Source organism: Oncorhynchus gorbuscha, linkage group LG07 (genome assembly GCF_021184085.1).
Source record: "Oncorhynchus gorbuscha isolate QuinsamMale2020 ecotype Even-year linkage group LG07, OgorEven_v1.0, whole genome shotgun sequence".
Lineage (NCBI taxonomy): Eukaryota > Metazoa > Chordata > Actinopteri > Salmoniformes > Salmonidae > Oncorhynchus > Oncorhynchus gorbuscha.
This window is the reverse complement of record NC_060179.1, coordinates 62,030,154-62,050,304: the sequence shown is the minus strand read 5'-3', so window position 1 is coordinate 62,050,304 and position 20,151 is coordinate 62,030,154. Positions and strand designations below refer to the sequence as shown.

The 20,151-nt window shown below is 39.3% G+C and overlaps 2 protein-coding genes across 3 annotated transcripts; one reads left to right on the top strand and one right to left on the bottom strand.

Annotated features, from left to right (window-relative positions):
• The first annotated feature begins 1,240 nt into the window (after nucleotides 1-1,240).
• aqp8a.2 (aquaporin 8a, tandem duplicate 2) lies at nucleotides 1,241-6,931 on the top strand. 2 transcript variants are annotated; one of them, XM_046357094.1, is made up of 6 exons: nucleotides 1,241-1,588; nucleotides 1,895-2,021; nucleotides 2,328-2,542; nucleotides 2,813-2,947; nucleotides 5,243-5,307; nucleotides 5,484-6,931. In XM_046357094.1, exons 1-5 carry the CDS (start codon nucleotides 1,329-1,331, stop codon nucleotides 5,283-5,285), a joined length of 780 nt encoding a protein of 259 aa, XP_046213050.1. In that variant the 5' UTR covers nucleotides 1,241-1,328; the 3' UTR covers nucleotides 5,286-5,307; nucleotides 5,484-6,931. The 2 variants fall into 2 exon arrangements, with proteins under 2 accessions (XP_046213050.1, XP_046213049.1); XM_046357093.1 differs by having other exon boundaries at nucleotides 5,243-6,931.
• Nucleotides 6,932-7,371: 440 nt separating this feature from the next.
• Nucleotides 7,372-8,825, bottom strand: LOC124040171 (hemoglobin subunit alpha-2-like). The gene is made up of 3 exons (XM_046357095.1): nucleotides 8,500-8,825; nucleotides 8,008-8,215; nucleotides 7,372-7,861 (listed from the first exon to the last, which is right to left on the bottom strand). The coding sequence occupies exons 1-3, from the start codon at nucleotides 8,592-8,594 to the stop codon at nucleotides 7,733-7,735; spliced, it is 432 nt and encodes a 143-aa protein (XP_046213051.1). The 5' UTR covers nucleotides 8,595-8,825; the 3' UTR covers nucleotides 7,372-7,732.
• Between the last annotated feature and the right edge of the window lie 11,326 nt (nucleotides 8,826-20,151).

Sequence of the window (20,151 nt, the reverse complement as noted above, 5' to 3'; positions counted from 1 at the left end):
TCCATAGCTTGCAGAACCTTTGCAGTTCCCATCTTGTCATACACATCATATTGTATTGCCCTCCATAGCTTGCAGAACCTTTGCAGTTCCCATCTTGTCATACACATCATATTGTATTGCCCTCCATAGCTTGCAGAACCTTTGCAGTTCCCATCTTGTCATACACATCATATTGTATTGCCCTCCATAGCTTGCAGAACCTTTGCAGTTCCCATCTTGTCATACACATCATATTGTATTGCCCTCCATAGCTTGCAGAACCTTTGCAGTTCCCATCTTGTCATACACATCATATTGTATTGCCCTCCATAGCTTGCAGAACCTTTGCAGTTCCCATCTTGTCATACACATCATATTGTATTGCCCTCCATTGCTTGCAGAACCTTTGCAGTTCCCATCTTGTCATACACATCATATTGTATTGCCCTCCATAGCTTGCAGAACCTTTGCAGTTCCCATCTTGTCATACACATCATATTGTATTGCCCTCCATTGCTTGCAGAACCTTTGCAGTTCCCATCTTGTCATACACATCATATTGTATTGAACTGTAGTGAACTATAAAACAAAAACTGTTTGCATAAATACATTACATTCAAACCTATGATCACTTCTGGCCATTCAGTCCATCAATCATTGTTGATATGTTTGGGTCAAAGTTCTTAAATGGAAAACATTAATAGTTTATGACTGTTTTATTACATGATAGGTGGTGTATTAACTTCCAGAACTCAAGAGAGGCATTGAACTCACTGACCAAATCTGATCAAATCACACTTCAGCTTGCATGCATATATATATAATGTATTTTATAATAAATGCATTCCTGTCTATGACAGTGTCTCAAATGTAAAATATGTTGATATAGAAAGCATTGTGAGTAGGTGACCTTGTCAATGTCCTCCCATTTAACTTTCAGATTGTGACATAGTGACCTTTATCAAGACACTTCTAACCTCTGGTAGACTTAGCCAACTTAGCAACTGAAGTTTACCCTTATCGATTTGCAAGGCATGAACATGATGTTGCCTCCCCCTCATGCTGTCTTGTAAAGCTGTTGGGCACACTTCAGTCTAAGAAGTCCTTTGTTGAACTGGTATGAACTGCCTCTATCAGAATGAGGTCAAGGAGCAGAATAAAATATGTCTAGAAATTGCCCTGCCAAGGTTCATGGTCAGTGGGTTAAACAATGAGGCAATATCAATATAGACCGCCAGTGATTATAAATTGTCAAGACACTATCATAAGTCGCTCACTTGTATCTCAGACACTTCAACTAGACAGTCAGACGGACAGTCAGATTTACTCTTGAGGTCCGGACAGACACAATGGGAGTTGAGAAAATGGAGCTTGATGAGGGACACTCGACTCTGATGAGTGGCACCAAGAACCCTCCGCCGGTTCGGCCTCCCAACACGTTCGAGCGCATCATCCAACCCTGCCTGGCAGAGGTGGTGGGAACCATGTTCTTTGTCTTCATCGGGTGTGTGTCGGTCATTGAGAACGTTGAGTCTGCAGGCAGGGTACAGCCGGCGCTGGTCCATGGCCTGGCTGTGGCTGTCATGGTGGCATGCATGGATCAGATCAGGTAGGCTTCACCTGTACTGCTCTGGTTGATCTTAACTGTGTGATCTTACCTCACCTGGCTTTTTCATTCAACTTAAAGCTTTGCTTGCAGCAAGCTAATGGTCTACTGTGCAGATAACTATTTCTTATTTTCTCAAGATATAAATTGGAATAAAATGTATTTTGGATTTTAAAAAATCGGAAAAAATAAATGTATGAAAAATAGTTTGTTATAGAAAGCAAACAATTTTATACAATTGGATTTGAATAATTATATCAGTGTGTAGGCTTTTGTAATGCAGCTTACTAGATCCTTCTCTTTATGCAGTGGATCCCATTTCAACCCTCCCTTCACCATTGCCATCTACCTGTGTGGCGGCATGAAACTGTTCATGGTTGTCCCATACCTTATCAGCCAGTTATTAGGAGGGATGCTGGGAGCTGCCATGTCAAAGGTCAGTTGAGTTATTAATGTTCACCTGCGGTAACCTCTAATGAACAGGTTCAGTGGTACAAATGGGGAACAGCTTCTAATTCTATAGTGGAAAATTTCATCTCTTCCACCAGCCGGCTCTCATTGAGCCTGGGGACAAAATCAGGGAAAGGCATTCTTATAAAGTTAAGAAACTCAATCAGTCAATTATTCGTATAGGCCTAGAGCTTTTATGAATACATTTGTCACTAATGTGAAGTGGTGTACTGCTGTGCTTACCTCCTGCAATATGCAGGTCAGCAGTTGACTGATGTATACTGTCCCTCAGATGATGACATCAAAGGAGAACTATGCCAACGCCACCGGAGCGGCGTTTACTATCCTCCAATCAGAGGACCAGCTGGCGGGAGCCATATTTGGAGAGATCGCCATGACGTGCCTGGTTACCATGGTAGTATTGCTAGGGGCGGTCAATGCAAAGAGCAAAAGCCCAATGGTGCCTTTCCTGGTAGGCTGTACTGTCATCATCAACATTCTAGCAGGGTGAGTGGAGAGAAAATATTTATTGAATTGTACAATATTTAAGAATCCAATATTACCTTTTTAAGCCTGCCCTAAGAATTCTAGACTATTGCAATACCCACATGCTCAGAATTCACCAATAGTCAGTTTCAGACATATTGCCAAGTTTGTATCATGTGCCAGATAATATCCCCTTTACCAAACAGCATCTCTGATTTCTCTAAAGTTGGTGTTGACTGTTATCCTAGATTTTAGTACTTAAGCACTTAACCTGTCTGTGTGCTGGTGCAGGGGGGATGTGTCTGGGACCTGTCTGAACCCAGCCAGGGCTCTGGGGCCAGCGGTAATGGCCAACTACTGGACCTACCATTGGGTTTACTGGGCTGGTCCTATCGCAGGAGGTCTACTGGCAGCAGGACTAGTGAGGTGAGAGACACAGTAGTTAGGCCATCACATAAAATATGTTCAAACCTGCAATGTGTTTTTTTTCTTTTTTCAAATTCCATACATTTACATTTACGAAAATATATACATCCTTCTACAATGCACTTGATATCCTGTGTACTATAGATCAAATTTTGCAGTAGCAAGTTGACTTTGTAAAGGTAAAAAGTTGAATACAGAGCTTTCTGGATACAGGTGGTTATGTAAAACTGCAAAGGCTACTAGTACCAGGGGCTAAAAGACCAAGGCCAATAGCATGGTGGCTAAAGAGCATGGCTAAAACACAAATGGCCAAAAGGCAAAATATGCTTCTGAGTCTCAAGACTTTATAATCATTCTGAATTCATAAAAAATCGGTGCCTTCCGAAAGTATTCACACCACTTGACTTCCACATTTTGTTATGAAACACCCTGAATTTAGAATGGATTAACTTGATATTTTACACTACTGGCCTACACACAATACCCCATAATGTCAAAGTGGAATTATGTTTTTACACATTTTTCCAAATGAATTAAACATGAAAAACTGAAACGTCTCGTGCCAAACTTTTTTTATGGCAAGCCTAAATAAGTTTAGGAGTACACATTTGCTTTACAAGTCACATAATAAGTTGCATGGACTCACTCTTTGTGCAAATATAGTGTTTAACACAATGTTTTTATGACTACCTCATCTCTGTACCCCACACATACAGTACAATTACCTGTAAGGTCCCTCAATCGAGCAGTGAATTTCAAACACAGATTCAACCACAAACACCAGGGATGTTTTCTAATGCCTGCAAAGGGCATCTGTTAGTACCTGAGTAACAAAGATACATGCGTCCTTTCTAACTAATTTGCTGGAGAGGAAGGAAACCACTCAGGGATTTCACCATGAGACCAATGGTGACTTTAAAACAGTTTCAGAATGTAATGGCTGTGATAGTAGAAGACTGCGGATGGTTCAACAACATTGTAGTTACTCCACAATACAAACCAAAATGACAGAGTGAAAAGAAGGAAGCCTGTACAGAATTTTTAAAAATCCAAAATGTGCATCTTGTTTGCAATCAGACATGATTGTAAAACTGCCAATACTTTGCCAAATAAATTAACTTTACATCCTGAATACAAAGTGTTATGTTTGGTGCAAATCCAACACAACACATCACTGAGTACCACTCTTCATATTTTCAAGCATGGTGGTGGCTGCATCACATTATGGGTATGCTTGTCATTGGCAAGGACTAGGGAGTTTTTTTTGTTTTTTGAAAGAAACGGGATAGAGCTAAGCACAGGCAAAATCCTAGAGGAAAACCTGGTTAAGTCTGCTGTCTAGCAATGATCAACAACCAACTTGACAGAGATTGAAGAATTGTAACACAAGGCCAAACATACACTGGAGTTGCTTATCAAGATGACATTGGATGTTCTTGAGTGGCCTGGTTACAGTTTTGACTTAAATTGGCTTGAAAATATGTGGCAAGACATGAAAATGGCTGTCTAGCACTGATCAACAACCAACTTGACAGAGCTTAACTAACTATGTGCAAATATTGTACAATCCAGGTGTGCAAACCTCTTATAGACTTACAAAGAAAGACTCACAGCTGAAATCACTGCCAAAGGTGCTTCTACAAAGTATTGACTCTTGGGTGTGAATACTTGTGTAAATTAGTTATTTCTGCATTTAGATTTCAATAGATTTGCTAAAATTTCTAAAAACATGTTTTCACTATGCCATTGTGGGGTATTGTGTGTAGATGGGTGAGAGAAACAATATAAAAGTCATCCATTTTAAAGTCAGGCAGGATGTAACACAACAAAATGTGGACTAAGTCAAGGGGTATGAATACTTTCTGAAGACATTGTAGATATGACACTGATACAACTATAAGTTGAACTGTCTAACAACAGTTAGACTTCTGCTACTTGGTCATGTTGTCCGGAACAGAGAGTGGTGTTCAGCATTTTAGCAAGTTCAAGGTTGGATTGTCAGTTCCTGAGGCCCAGAATTCTGTCCTGACATCTGTGTCAACGGGATTTATGGATTAAACACTTTTGTACATTAGATGGTTTTAAGTTATGTGTAAGCAATTAGGCAAGCTATTCATATTAGGCAGACTAATCATATTAAGCAAAAATATGTGAGTATGTGGTGGTCGTCGATCTTGGTCGTTGTCTTGGCATCCTGGCCGCCCCCCAAAATACCTTATGTTGCTATTGTGATATCTTTATCCGTGTCTAGTTTATGTTGTGATTTTGAGTAAAATACCCACTTTTCTTTTCCAGACTTGTGCTTGGAGATGAGAAGACACGAGTCATCATGAAGTGACATCCTACTCTACATGTCCTAAGCAAGTCACTTACTTCCTACTTTTTGTCATATTATAAAGCTTTTTTTCTAAGAAACTTGAATTTAGACTGGAATTTCTGTTTAATTTGAAAGACTATGAATCTGGTTTGTAAATGTCAGCAGATAGGAGATGTCATATTGTACTAATATAACTCTTATTGTACTCTCTGATTCCAGTTTGCTTTCGTGCTTTCCCTTTAAATTAAACGATAAAGATGTGGATGCCCTCTAAAGATGATTGTAACTGCAAGCTGACTTACCCTGCTGCAAAAACGCCCCCCCCCCCGTCGGGCAACTGGTCAATTTGGTCAATTTGTTGTTTCATTTTGTATTTCTGGATGTATTGGTCTCTGGCAACAACACAAAACCAGCGCTAATAGCATTGTGCAGATCAGACCATATGGCGCTGCCCGCTGTGTTGGTGCTTTAATAGCAGCACCGCACGTCAAACTTCACCTGGGTGGCGCTGTTTCAGCTGCTGAAATTGACCTCTCTTTTAATGACGCATTATAGACCTACTACATTATTGGGCTTACTTAGCATTCATCACCACCAATGTACACCCAAATAAAGCATATAAATATGCTTACTTACATGTTTGATTGCGTATATGATTTGCGTAATGAAAAATATTGCGATATTTTCGTTATTTCTCTATTTTTGTTTGCTTCGAAGTAGGTCTACCAAGAGGCACACTTTTGAATAGAGTTCACTATCATATAGTTTAATTTACTGGTAGACCTAAAGCTATTCATCATAAAACAATTTTGGCATATTCTCACTTTGACTTTTCTTAGCTCATCAAGCCTTCTCATCAAACAACATTAACAAAGTAAAAAGAAACCAACAAAATGTGTCGTTTTTTTATGCTGTTGCGACTGGACAGAGACATCTCTCCAGCCAATCCTAGTCGAGAGAATGGAGGGAAGGGGCTTGTAGTGGTACCACCTGCCCAGAGCGGACATGACCAAGGACAATAACTTCTGGAAAGATGCTCTGGGAGGATGGGAAGTTGTTGCACATCCTCCCAGCGACTACCACGGTCAGAACATCGGCCAGCAGCTAGGGTACAAGAACGTTGCCAGCCAGTATGGCAATAGAATATTTAGAACGAACGACTGGGTCGCCTCCATAGATACAGAACAAAAAGACTGAATGACTGGGTCACGTTTCTGGCAACCAAACCGATAGAAGGAATTACCAGAAGTCTTGGGTAGCAGTATATGATTATAAATAATCATACATAATAATACAAAATACATATTTAAATACATATAGTAAATGGTTTAATACAATATAGCAACCCCTTGTGTTTAGTTCAAAACGGCTATATGGTTGATGTTCTGGCTCAGTATGACCTATACAGTAGCCTAAGTACAGTAAGTAGGCTACAGTAAATACAGTAAGTACAGTAAATGTACAGTTACCCATCAAAATGTTTATAAGAATAGCCTACATCAAAAACAGACAGGCTTTTATTTCATTCTTCTATTGTAAGGCAACCAATGTGATAAATCTAAAAAATGACATGTATAAAAAATGAAATGTTTGTTATCTATTATTTTTTATCTAAATACGTTTTTTGTTATTTGAATCATTATTAATAAAATATATATATATGTAAATCTGAAGGTTTCCACTCATGAAATACAGAAGTCTATGCTAAATCTATTTTAATAATTCAGAAATACTCTTTATCGTGGTAATTTTCATTACATTTAATTAATTTATCTCAGTGTATTTGTTAGTTTCTTAAATTGTTGAAGTGACTCCATTACAATTTCACATGAGCTTTAATTCGTGTTGTTTGCTTGGAATTTCACACTTCTTTCGCAGATATATTTCCTGACATCTTCTTAGTAGGCCTATATTTGAGAAACTGGGAGGTTGCGGCTGTTGGCCTATTCATGTAGGCCTAGCACAAAAGATGTCTACAACAGAATAGTTTTACAAGTCACGTTGATCTACTACAGTCCTAGTGAATGGGGTATAAATGCCCCCTCTAAATTATTATGTAAAGCGCTTTGAGCATTCGAAAAGCACCCAGCATGCACTACCAATCGAATGTTTGTTATTAGTATAGCATAGCTATTAATATTGATTATAAGTCATTTTGCGAACATTTCAATTTATTGGGATAAGTAGTATTGGAATTTAATAGTGTCATTCATAACATTTTTTGCTATTTAAAAAAAATGAAATTAGTAGAAAGTATTTGCTTTATAGTTTGTGACTCCATTTTTTTAGTCTCTTATTGTCGACTATGACATCCTCTTTTTATAGCTAACTCACAAACGTCCTTTCCCCATTTTTTTAATTACAAAAGTACAAAGAAAGACCATTGAAACTTTACTGTATTTCTCAGTAAAGAAGACCTTTTATTTCCACACTGAGGACCACATCGGCTGTGAGTGCTGATTGGTCCTTTAGCGGTACTTCTCGGCCAGAGCCAGGGCCACCAGGGCGAGGAACTTGTCCACCGCAACATGGATCTGAGGGGTGAATTCCTCGGCGAACAGCATGGACAAGACCACCATGATGCAGTGGGACAGAATCTGACGAGGGACAAACAGAGCAAAGAGTCCGTTTGATGCTGAGAATAGTGCAATGACACCTTCTGCAAACCTTATAGGTAGGCTAATACATGGCCCATACGCCTATAGAGCATATGGTTACATTGGCTATAGTTCGTGAAAAGTACCTTGAAGTTGACGGGGTCAACTCTAAGAACGAAGGCGTGCAGCTCGCTCAGGTTCAGAAGACCACCGGCCAGGTCATCGATCTTGCTCACCGCCTCGTAAACGCCACCCATGACGGTGATGCCGTGCTTCCTAACCGGAGCGCCGTTGGGGCTCAGGTCCTTCCAGTGGGCGAAGTAAGACTTGGTCTGGGGGTACACCACGATCAACCTGCATGGAGGAAGGATAGAAATGATTGCTTAGGGTAAGTGGTAATTGTTATGTCGAGCATATCAATACTCAGTACCAATAACACTGTATCTGACAAGTATCAGTCATGCAGTCAACTGGAACTGGTTTGTATTTTTTTTAACATTCATATATGCCTGTTAGATCCTATTATATTAGAATTGTTTAATACAATAATGTCTAATACAATTTCCATAAATCGAACGAGTTTAGATAGACTCCACCCCGTTGTAGCCTAACTGATGATAAAGTATCTCCATCTTTACCTGGCGAGAGCCTCGGCGCCGATCTCGTCCGACCTGCTGGAGACTTTCGCAAAGAAGTCCTTGACGATGACTTTTTCCTTCGCTGACAGGCTCATTTTGGCAAGAGGTTCTGCTGTACCACACAATATATTCAGAGGATGAATGAAGCTTCAGAAGGGTCTGGAGTTAGACGGATCCCGAAACCTATTTTATGGCCCAAGACATACATGTCACCAAACCCCACCTCTCCTCGTTTTCTATTGGCTATGATGAGATAATTGAGTAAAATGATGGCGTGAGATGGAGCATCAGTTCTGTGAATTTAGGGTGTTGTCTTGCCTTATCGCTTTAGGCTATGTATGGTAACACAGCACATCCTTATGCGTTTGACATAGACATATAGGAGTAACCAAGTTCATTGCTATGCGTTGCCGCTCTATCTATTAGAGCTAAATATAGCCAAGAAACACTTCTCTAAAAATGTATTCTACCTTTTTTGAAAATAGGGACTTTGATATCTTACGACGAAACAGATATGATCTGTTATAATGCAATAATATATCGTACACAATATAACGATGGCGAAGACTTACTGCTGCTTGCTATTTGACAATAACCTAAGTATGACAATTGATCTGTTCTTATGAAAATAGATGATACTTTGCACCAATTTCTACTTTCTAAAAATGGTGCACAATTAAGAAGATAGAAAAGTGACCGTTTTATAATTGTTTGAGTTGCTAACAGAGGAGTGGTGACTTGATATTAACAGATGGGGGAAAAAACAGAATGAAGACCACCATTCGCTTCGTAGGTTCTCAACGAATATAATGATTTCTAGAATGAAAGTGGCTGGTATCGTGATACTGAGGAAAGGAAATGTTATGTAACTGTCTTTGTGAATGTGTTATGTATGTGTCAGCTGCCTTCTACACCTGCCTATGTGATGATGAGGAATACTCTGCTTGGGAACAGAATAGCCACAGTGGAGAGACATATTTATACATTTTATTGGGATGCTTTCATGAAATAAATGTAAAACGCATATATTCGCCTTTCACTCATAGACCTTCTGAGATCGTGTGTGGGCCTACTGTATGTGCTTAAAGATAACACTACAGATGTAGGATCTTTACTAGATCACCCTGTTGCCGGATAATTTTCCTGTAATGCAGGAATGCCAAACTTGTAGTGCATTTGAGGTTTAAAAAAGCTTCTGAATTTTTGAATTTCAGACTTGATTTTCCTTTACGAAAAATGTATCAACCTCTAAAAAAATGTCCATGAATTATAATCCACATAATAATTCATATTTCCTGTTTGATGCGGGCTAATGTTTCCTGCTGTAGCAAACTGGTTCAAAATAAGATCCTACATCTGTACGTGTTGCCATTCTTATCTTCTAAAACCCCACGTATGTCACAGCTGGAGAGGCCAGGGCCAGCTGCTGCAGGGGCCTGCATGGAACAGGTTGCTGTGGATCACGTCATGTAGGCTACCGTAATCATGTAGCTCATGTATGGATCTGGTACAGGAAACTTTAATATTTCCCCTTATGGACAATAAAAAAATGTGGCAAATATGTAAAACGTATTTAAAAAATGAATATGGGGCAGTTTCCTTCACCAAACTGAATAGCTTTTGCTATATGTAGCCTACACGTAAGTGGATGTCAATTGTATCAAACAAAACGAAAAACAATCTTAGCAGGGGATTAAACATTTCTGGAATTATAGTGTTTTGCATGACGGATATCAATATCACAACAACTACAGTAAAAAATGCCAATTTAAAGTAAAAACTTTGACAAATGCATATTAACTGTTAATGGCTCAAAAGACAATAATGCATTTATTTTGACAGTACATTTTTTTTTTGCGCATTCCATCCACGGTGCATTGATATGCGTTTTATAGCCCACTGTTTCTTCTCAGTAAAGAAATACATATAGGTGCATCACTTCGTAGTTTTGTTTTTGTATGTTTTATGTATTAATAATCAAATTAATGTTTGTCACGTGTTTTATGGCCAGCAACAGCCTGCACAGCTCTGTAGAATGTTGACATCCATTCGCTAATTTGTTCATGATGTCAAATGTATTATGCAATCACGGTTGGGGAGTAATCCGTTACATGTAAGGGATTATAAACTATTTGTAAATGTAATCCGTAACGTTACCAGCAAAAATATTGCAATCAGATTACAGATATTAAAAAAAAACTAGATGATTACTTCGAGGATTACTTTTAAATTCAGAAAGGATGTTTGCGAAAAGAAATCTTTGACACTTCTTTGTTTTCTCAATTACATTCAAATCTGCATTTAAAAAAAGGCGCACATTTAAATTTGTTTCACCTGAGAGAGTCGGACCACAAGTCAGAGACCAATATGATGACACATCAAATGTGTTTGATGGATCGCAGGAAAATAGCACGAATAGGCTTTTGTAGTCTACAGTACTAGCTATGTCTTCCGATGGTGCTACTGCTGTCGGCATCCAAAGATTATTCAACTTGAATAAACACTTGGAGTTAAGGATGACAGCAGTGGTGTAATCTACTGGGATACGGATATCACGTATTATTGATATCTACATAGCGCATTGGTGTGAATCAGAGTGCTGCTCTCTCATTTAGCTATTTGCGCCTTACAGTGGTTTTTGTGGAAGGCTGTTCACAAATCTAAATGTGTATTTGAACCCAAGAATGGTTGAATTCAAGAAATGTAAGATGCCTATCAATCATTGTTGTTGAAACCAGTGGACAGCCAGTAAAAAACGCGCTCTTGCAACAGCTGCATAGTGTGGATCCCAGCCTATGGGATGAAAGTGGGGCTTTTATTGCTCAATCTAATTCATGCTGATAAAAGCAAAAAGAATCCATAGGCCTAATGGACACATGCTCAAACTCGCACACTATTGATAGACTTAAAGGGGCAATCTGCAGTTGCTACATCAATTTTTGGACTTATAAATTATATATATTAATGTATTATTTATTATATGTAGTGGAAAGCGATGGGTTAGAAGAAGCCTACATAACCAACCCATAAAGTCAAATGCAACATCCATATACACTACCGGTCAAAAGTTTCAGAACACCTACTCATTCTAGGGTTTTTCTTTATATTTACTATTTTCTACATTATAGAATAATAGTGATGACATCAAAACTACGAAATAACACATATGGAATCATGTAGTAACCTAAATGTGTGTTAGACAATTGCTACATGTGAGATTCTTCAAATAGCCACCCTTTTCCTTGATGACAGCTTTGCACGCTTTGGCATTCTCTCAACCAGCTTCATGCGGTAGTCACCTGGAATGCATTGCCATTAACAGGTGTGCCTTCTTAAAGGTTAAGTTGTGGAATCTCTTTCCTTCTTAATACCTTTGAACCAATCAGTTGTGTTGTGACAAGATAGGGGTGGTATACAGAAGATAGCCCTATTTGGTAAAAGATCAAGTCCATATTATGGCAAGAACAGCTCAAATAAGCAGAGAAATCGACAGTCCATCATTACTTTAAGACATGAAGGTCAAGTCAATACGGAACATTTCAAGAACTTTTAAAGTTTCTTCAAGTGCAGTCGCAAAAACCATCAAGCGCTATGATAAAACTGGCTCACATGAGGACCGCCACAGGAATGGAAGACCCAGAGTCACCTCTGCTGCAGAGGATAAGTTCATCAGAGTTACCAGCCTCCGAAATTACAGCCCAAATAAATGCGTCACAGAGTTCAAGTAGCAGACACATCTCAACATCGACTGTTCAGAGGAGACGGACTGAATAAGGCCTTCGTGGTCAAATTGCTGCAAAGAAACCACTACTAAAGGACACCAATAATAATAAGAGACTTGCTTAGGCCAAGAAACATGAGTAATGGACATTAGACCAGTGGAAATCTGTCCTTTGGTCTGGAGTCCAAATTGGAGATTTTTGGTTCCAACCGCCGTGTCTTTGTGAGACACGGTGTGGGTGAACGGATGATCTCTACATGTGTATTTCCCACCGTAAAGCATGGAGGAGGAGGTGTTATGGTGTGGGTGTGATTTGCTGGTGTGCTTTGCTGGTGTTTAGAATTCAAGGCACACATAACCACCATGGCTACCAAGCATTCTGCAGTGAAACGCCATCCCAACTGGTTTGGGCTTAGTGGGACTATCATTTGTTTTTCAACAGGACAATGACCCAATACACCTCCAGGCTGTGTAAGGGCTATTTGACCAAGACGGAGAATGATGAGAGTGCTGCATCAGATGACCTGGCCTCCGCAATCACCTGACCTCAGCCCAATTGAGATGGTTTGGGATGAGTTGGACCGCAGAGTGAAGGAAAAGTAGCCAACAAGTACTCACCATATGTGGGAACTCCTTCAAGACTGTTGGAAAAGCATTCCAGGTGAATCTAGTTGAGAGAATGCCAAGAGTGTGCAAAGCTGTCATCAAGGCAAGGGGTGGCTATTTGAAGAATTTCAAATATAAAATATATTTTAGTTTGTTCAACACTTTTTTGGTTACTACTGTCACGTTCTGACCTTAGTTCCTTTGTTTTGTCTTACTTTTAGTATGGTCAGGGCATGAGTTGGGTGGGTTGTCTATGTTAGTTTTTCTATGATTTTCTATTTCTGTGTTTGGCCTGGTATGGTTCTCAATCAGAGGCAGCTGTCAATGGTTGTCCCTGATTGAGAACCATATTTAGGTAGCCTGTTTTCAAATGTGTTTTGTGGGTGGTTATTTTCAGTCTTTGTGTGTCTGCACCAGACAGAATCCAAAAGTTACATTTCTGATCACGATTGTGGACCGGTAACTAGCTACGGGTTACATTTAGAAAGTAACCTACCCAACCCTGTATGTAATTCACATTTTTATAATGTATAGATCTAACATCCATTTATGAAATAACCTTAAAATTTGTCTTATTCTATTAGCCATGCTTAAAGTGCAATCCATCTGAGCTTCTATACAATTATGCATGCGTAAAAGGAAAACACGTGATCAACAAACAGGTGCTTCTTAATGTTTTTTATTGAGGAGTGAAGCACATAAGCTTACATGCTGTCTCCTCGTCTCAGCTATATGGAGACTGACTCTAGTGGTACTGCCTGCCCAGAGCAGACACCGCCACTGACAAGAACTTGGGTACACGATCAGACACCTGAGGGGAGCGGAGATGCTGACAGTGTGTGGCTGAACAACAACAGAAGATGACGAAGAGGATGAAGATTTAAGGACTAACACTCCAAATTAAAGTAAATCTACGTTTTCATATTTGACCTTGACAGGAACTTTGGGCCAACGTCGTCATAGTCTAGTTTGGAGAAGATGTCGGAGATGGCCGCGTGCTCTTCATCTGTCCACTCAACCATGTCGCTCGTGCTGATTTAGATTAGTTTCTAGTGAGATTCGGAGTCATGAACAAGTTTGGAAAAAGTGTATTTTTATGTTATTTGTGCACTCTGCCCCCAATACGAAAAAGTAGTATGATTGGTTGGAGATAAGACATTGTTGAACATTGTTGAATATTCCCTTCTTTAGGCCTACTATCCAGCGGTTTTTGGTGAAACAGCTAAAACACTTCCACTGAAAAAGCATTTCAGAAACCAGAAATAGATTCTGAGGGTAACCCTCACGTTTGTAGCCTATACGCAACACTATCCGAAGTGTCCATAACATTCTGACCAGACCGGACACGTCGCGTGTGCGAGAGTTGCAAAATACATTTAGAAATCCATGTTATTCAATTATTGCGCGCACCAACGAGCGTCTGCGATGCCAAGGGCTAAAATAGAACTCCTTTCTATTTCTGACGCAGATCGCGCTGAAAGTCCTGCCTCTCCCATCTCCTCATTGGTTTATAGAAGCAGGTACCCACGTGCCATCTCCTCATTGGTTATACCCACGTGGGTGATTGAAAGACTAACAGTTTTTCCGGTAGTGGTGGTAATACTATGAAAGTTTAGATGCCAATCACCATATAAGTTCAAAGGGGAAAAAGCCTGGAAGGAGGAGAGATAACTAGAAACAATTCAGTTGACCATTTTATGTGTGGATTAATTGTTGGAGAAGAGGACCTTGTGCATTTCAGGTAAAATAACAACTTGATGTTTATATCCCAGGACAAATTAGCTAGCAACAGCAAACTAGCTAAATATGACAAATTAGCTAGCATGTGCAAGCTATCTAGCTAAATTGCCATACATGTTTAATGCTTTTCAACCTGTCCCCAAATGAATGTAATTGGTTCAGAGTTTGTTTTGATATTTTAACCTGTGTGTCATGATCGCGTTTGGTGTGGGGGGACAAAATAAATGTATGCAGATGGCGCACGCGCAGCCGGTTTGGGTTCCTTGTAAAGTTGACTGTGCCTTTAGACAGCTTGGAAAATTCCAGAAAATGATGTCATGGCTTTAGAAGCTTCTGATAGTCTAATTGACATAATTTGAGTCATTTGGAGGTGTACCTGTGGATGTATTTCAAGGCCTACCTTCAAACTCAGTGCCTCTTTGCTTGACAACATGGGAAAATCAAAAGAAATCAGCCAAGACCTCAGAAAACAAATTGTAGACCTCCACAAGTCTAGTTCATCCTTGGGAGCAATTTCCAAACGCATGAAGGTACAACATTAATCTCTACAAACAATAGTACGCACGTATAAACACCATGGGACCATGCAGCCGTCATACCGCTCAGGAAGGAGATGCGTTCTGTCTCCTAAAGATGAACGTACTTTAGTGCGAAAAGTGTAAATCAATCCCAGAACAACAGCAAAGGACCTTGTGAAGATGCTCGAGGAAACAGGCACAAAAGTATGTATATCCAATGTAAAACAAGTCCTATATCGACATAACCTGAAAGGCCGCTCAGCAAGGAAGAAGCCACTGCTCCAGAACCGCTATAAAAAAGCCAGACTACGGTTTGCAACTGCACATGGGGACAAAGGTTAGCATGAGAAAAAACAGTTACAAGTTTCAAGTCTCTAGGTCAAACGGGTGACGTATATAAGGGTTTAAGTAAGACTGCTTTTAACAGTGCCACCTATAGGCCAATTGGTGCCATTATTTTTGACCAAGTTACTCATGGCCTCTCGTTTCTGTGTGCCAAATTAGAAACAAGTTACAAATCTATGCCGAGTTATTTGACCATGTCAAGAAAAAACATTTAATAATTGAGAGAATAACAATAGGTTTCACAGCTTAGCTGTGAACCACTAATGACAAATTATACTTAAAAAACAATTAAACTGTTATTGAATAGGAAAACGTATTACTGCAAAACATATATATTTTTAATGCATTGTAGAAAATAATGTGGGTTAGCAAATTGTCTTGTCCTAATGATGATGTGTGGAGGTGAGGTCACATGTTTTGAGTAAAAATGTTTAAATATATTGTTTTAATACCATCAATTAAACAAAAGCATTATATGTACTGAATGATTAGAAAAAACTATTAGAAAATACCTGTCCATCAATTTCTTGTCATTGGTGTTATCTCTTCAAAGGAATTGCAGTTTTGAAAACACACAACTGAGAAGTAAACTCAGCAAAAAAAGAAAGGTCCTCTCACTGTCAACTGTGTTAATTTTCAGCAAACTTAACAGGTGTAAATATTTGTATGAACATAACAAGATTCAATAACTGAGACATAAACTGAACAAGTTCCACAGACTAACAGAAATTGAATAATGTGTCCCTGAACAAAGGGGGGGATCAAAATCAAAAGTAACAGTCAGTATCTGGTGTGGCCACCAGCTGCATCAAGTACAGTACTGCAGTGCATCTCCTCATCATTGACTGCCCCAGATTGGCCAGTTCTTGCTGTGAGATGTTACCCTACTCTTCCACCAAGGCACCTGCAAGTTCCCAGACATTTCTGGAGGGAATGGCCCTAGCCCTCACCCTCCGATCAAACAGGTTCCAGACGTGCTCAATGGGATTGAGATCCGGGCTCTTCGCTCTTTTGTTTTTTTTCAGAGTCAGTAGAAAGGTTTCTTTAGTGTCCTAAGTTTTCATAACTGTGACCTTATTTGCCTACCGTCTGTAAGCTGTTCGTGTCTCAACAACCGTTCCACAGGTGCATGTTCATTAATTGTTTATGGTTCAATGAACAAGCATGGGAAACAGTGTTTAAACCCCTTACAATGAAGATCTGTGAAGTTATTTGGATTTTTACGAATTATCTTTGAAAGATAGGGTCCTTAAAAAGGGATGTTTCTTTTTTTGCTGAGTTTACTTCCTGTGGCAAAGAGCTCATTGGAGGAGCAGCATTTATGGAGGCATATGGTGAGTCTGCATACTCTTTTCATATTCTCACCAATTTAAAGATATCTTTGGTAATTTCATGTGCTAAATCAAATGCCATTGGTGTTCATCAATTCTTATGCAAAGGGAAATATAATCATAAGCAAAACAATTAAGGAAATCACGTAATTCATAGATGCTCGTATGATTGATGAATTATGGTATTAGTGACTGTGGCCTTTATCTTGGAAAAGCCATCTTCTGTATGTCGTGACTTGACTTTAACATGAATCTGAAGACTGTTATTTACCTAATTAACTAACTATGTTTAATTGTTACCCGATTAAATTAATAATGTAACGACTGTGGTTCGATAAAGAGTTACCATCTCCTGAGTTAAACTCGAAAAAGTCTTTACCTATCACATCTATAAACAGTCAACTTATTAATCATAACCTCGTATCATCATTCTGAACAGTTGTAACCTCCTTGCATCTGCAAAAACTAGAGCCTTACTTGTGATTCAGTACTACACACATTGGTTTAATTTTAACAACCTGGATGCTTTTTAAAGAAGAGACAGAAAGGAAGAGAGGGACAGAGACACTTAACATTGCCACATTCAGAAACTACTCTCACCTACAATAACCATACAAGAAAAAGTATGTGAACCCTTTGGAATTACCTGGATTTCTGCATAAATTGCTCATCAAATTTGTCCTGATCTTCATCTAAGTCACAACAATAGACAAACATAGTGTGCTTAAACTAATAACACAAAAATTATTGTATTTCTTGTCTATATTGAGTACATCATTTAAACATTCACAGTGTAGCTTACAAAAAGTATGTGAACCAATGACTTCTCCAAAAGCAATCTCTTAAAGCCTTGATGTTCATCAGTCCACGGTAAAACAAATTGTCTATAAAGTTCAGCACTGTTGCTACTCTCCCAAGGAGTGGCTGTCCTGCAAAGATGACTGCAAGAGCACAGCACAGAATGCTCAATGAGGTTAAGAAGAATCCGAGTGTCAGCTAAGGACTTACAGAAATCTCTGGAACATGCTAACATCTCTGTTGAGGAGTCTACGATACGTAAAACACTAAACAAGAATGGTGTTCATCGGAGGACACCATGGAGGAAGCCACTACTGTTCATAAAAACATTGCTGCAGGTCTGAAGTTCGCAAAAGTGCTCCTGAGTGTTCCACATCTCTACTGGCAAAATATTCTGGGGACAGATGAAACTACAGTTGAGTTGTTTGGAAGGAACATACAACACTATGTGTGGAGAAAAAAAGGCACAGCACACCAACATCCCAACTGTAAAGTATGGTGGAGGGAGCATCATGGTTTGGGGCTGCTTTGCTAACTCAGGTCCTGGACAGCTTGCTATCATCGATGGAAAAATGTATTCCCAAGTTCATTAAGACATTTTGCAGGGGAATGTTAGGCTATCTGTCCACCAATTGAAGCTCAACAGAAGTTGGGTGATGCAACAGGACAACGACCCATAACACAGAAGTAAATCAACAACAGAATGGCTTCAACAGAAGAAAATACACCCTCTGGAGTTGCCCGGTCCTGACCTCAACCCGATTGAGATGCTGTCGCATGAACTCGAGAGCAGTTCACACCAGACATCCCAATAATATTGCTGAACTAAAACAGTTTTGTAAAAAGGAATGGTCCAAAATTCCTCCTGGCACTTTTGCAAGTCTGATCCGCAACTACAGAAAACGTTTCGTTGTGGTTATTGCTGCCAAAGGAGGGTCAACCAGTTATTAAATCCAAGGGACGTTTCTTTTTTTGCTCAGTTTACTTCCTGTGGCAAAGAGCTCATTGGAGGAGCAGCATTTATGGAGGCATATGGTGAGTCTGCATACTCTTTTCATATTCTCACCAATTTAAAGATATCTTTGGTAATTTCATGTGCTAAATCAAATGCCATTGGTGTTCATCATTCTTATGCAAAGGGAAATATAATCATAAGCAAAATAATTAAGGAACTCACGTAATTCATAGATGCTCGTATGACTGATGAATTATGGTATTAGTGACTGTGGCCTTTATCTTGGAAAAGCCATCTTCTGTATGTCGTGACTTGACTTTAACATTCATCTGAAGACTGTTATTTACCTAATTAACTAACTATGTTTAATTGTTACCCGATTAAATTAATAATGTAACGACTGTGGTTCGATAAAGAGTTACCATCTCCTGAGTTAAACTCTAAAAAGTCTTTACCTATCACATCTATAAACAGTCAACTTATTAATCATAACCTCATATCATCATTCTGAACAGTTGTAACCTCCTTGCATCTGCAAAAACTAGAGCCTTACTTGTGATTCAATACTACACACAGATCCCAAGAATATTGCTGAACTAAAAACAGTTTTGTAAAGAGGAATGGTCCAAAATTGTGGTTATTGCTGCCAAAGGAGGGTCAGCCAGTTATTAAATCCAATGGTTCACATACTTTTCCCACCCTGCACTGTGAATGTTTACACTGTGTGTTCAATAAATACATGACAACGTATAATTGTTTGTGTGTTATTAGTTTAAGCAGACTGTGTTTGTCTATTATTGTGACTAAGATGAAGATCAGATCAAATTTTATGACCAATTTATGCAGAAATCCAGGTATTTCCGAAGGGTTCACATACTTTTTCTTGCACTGTATATTTTGCACAAGAACCGCCGCCCGCTTTGAGCAAGAAATCGTTTATGTTTTTACGTGAAATGCCTGGGTTCACCTGGGATCACTCGATGAAAGGGCCAGCCTTGGAAATTGGGTTGGGCCTTTTCGCGGCATGCTTGGATGGCTCTGAATGTCCGAAATGGTTTCAACAACATTTCTACTGTTGTCCTTCGTAGTTGTCTGGTATCCGGTGACTTGTCTTGTAGTCCTGAACAGAACTACAGAGTTGATTTTCCTTCCATTCGCTCTTGAAGATGCTTCTTTGAAGATAGTCTAGCCAGCCGTATCGATTTTTCCCCAGTGGGGTGATGAGGGTAGCATAATACGCTAGTTTGAGCAGAGCAACAGGATGGTCTTACTTAAATTCGCTTTCGAAGATATTAATTAGGACAGCTAATCAGCTGTACCAGTGATTGTCCAGGAGGTGATTTTATCGTCTCCACCTTGGGTTGACATTCAAAGTTTAAACCATTTTAAACATGTAGCTGCCGCATCACGTTTTTTTCTGGTTCAATGTGTTAACGTCTTATCCCATAATGTATACCTTTTGCTCAAAATGGGCAGTTCCAGCCGGAAGACACGCTCTCTAACCTCACGTGGGGGGTGTGTGGGGGTAATTACTCACTGTGCAAAGTTATGGAAAACAATTGTCTGTTATAGCTTCTCAAGTCACATCCATCTCTTAACAAGAACACTTTAATATTTTTTCATATTACAGTACATGCA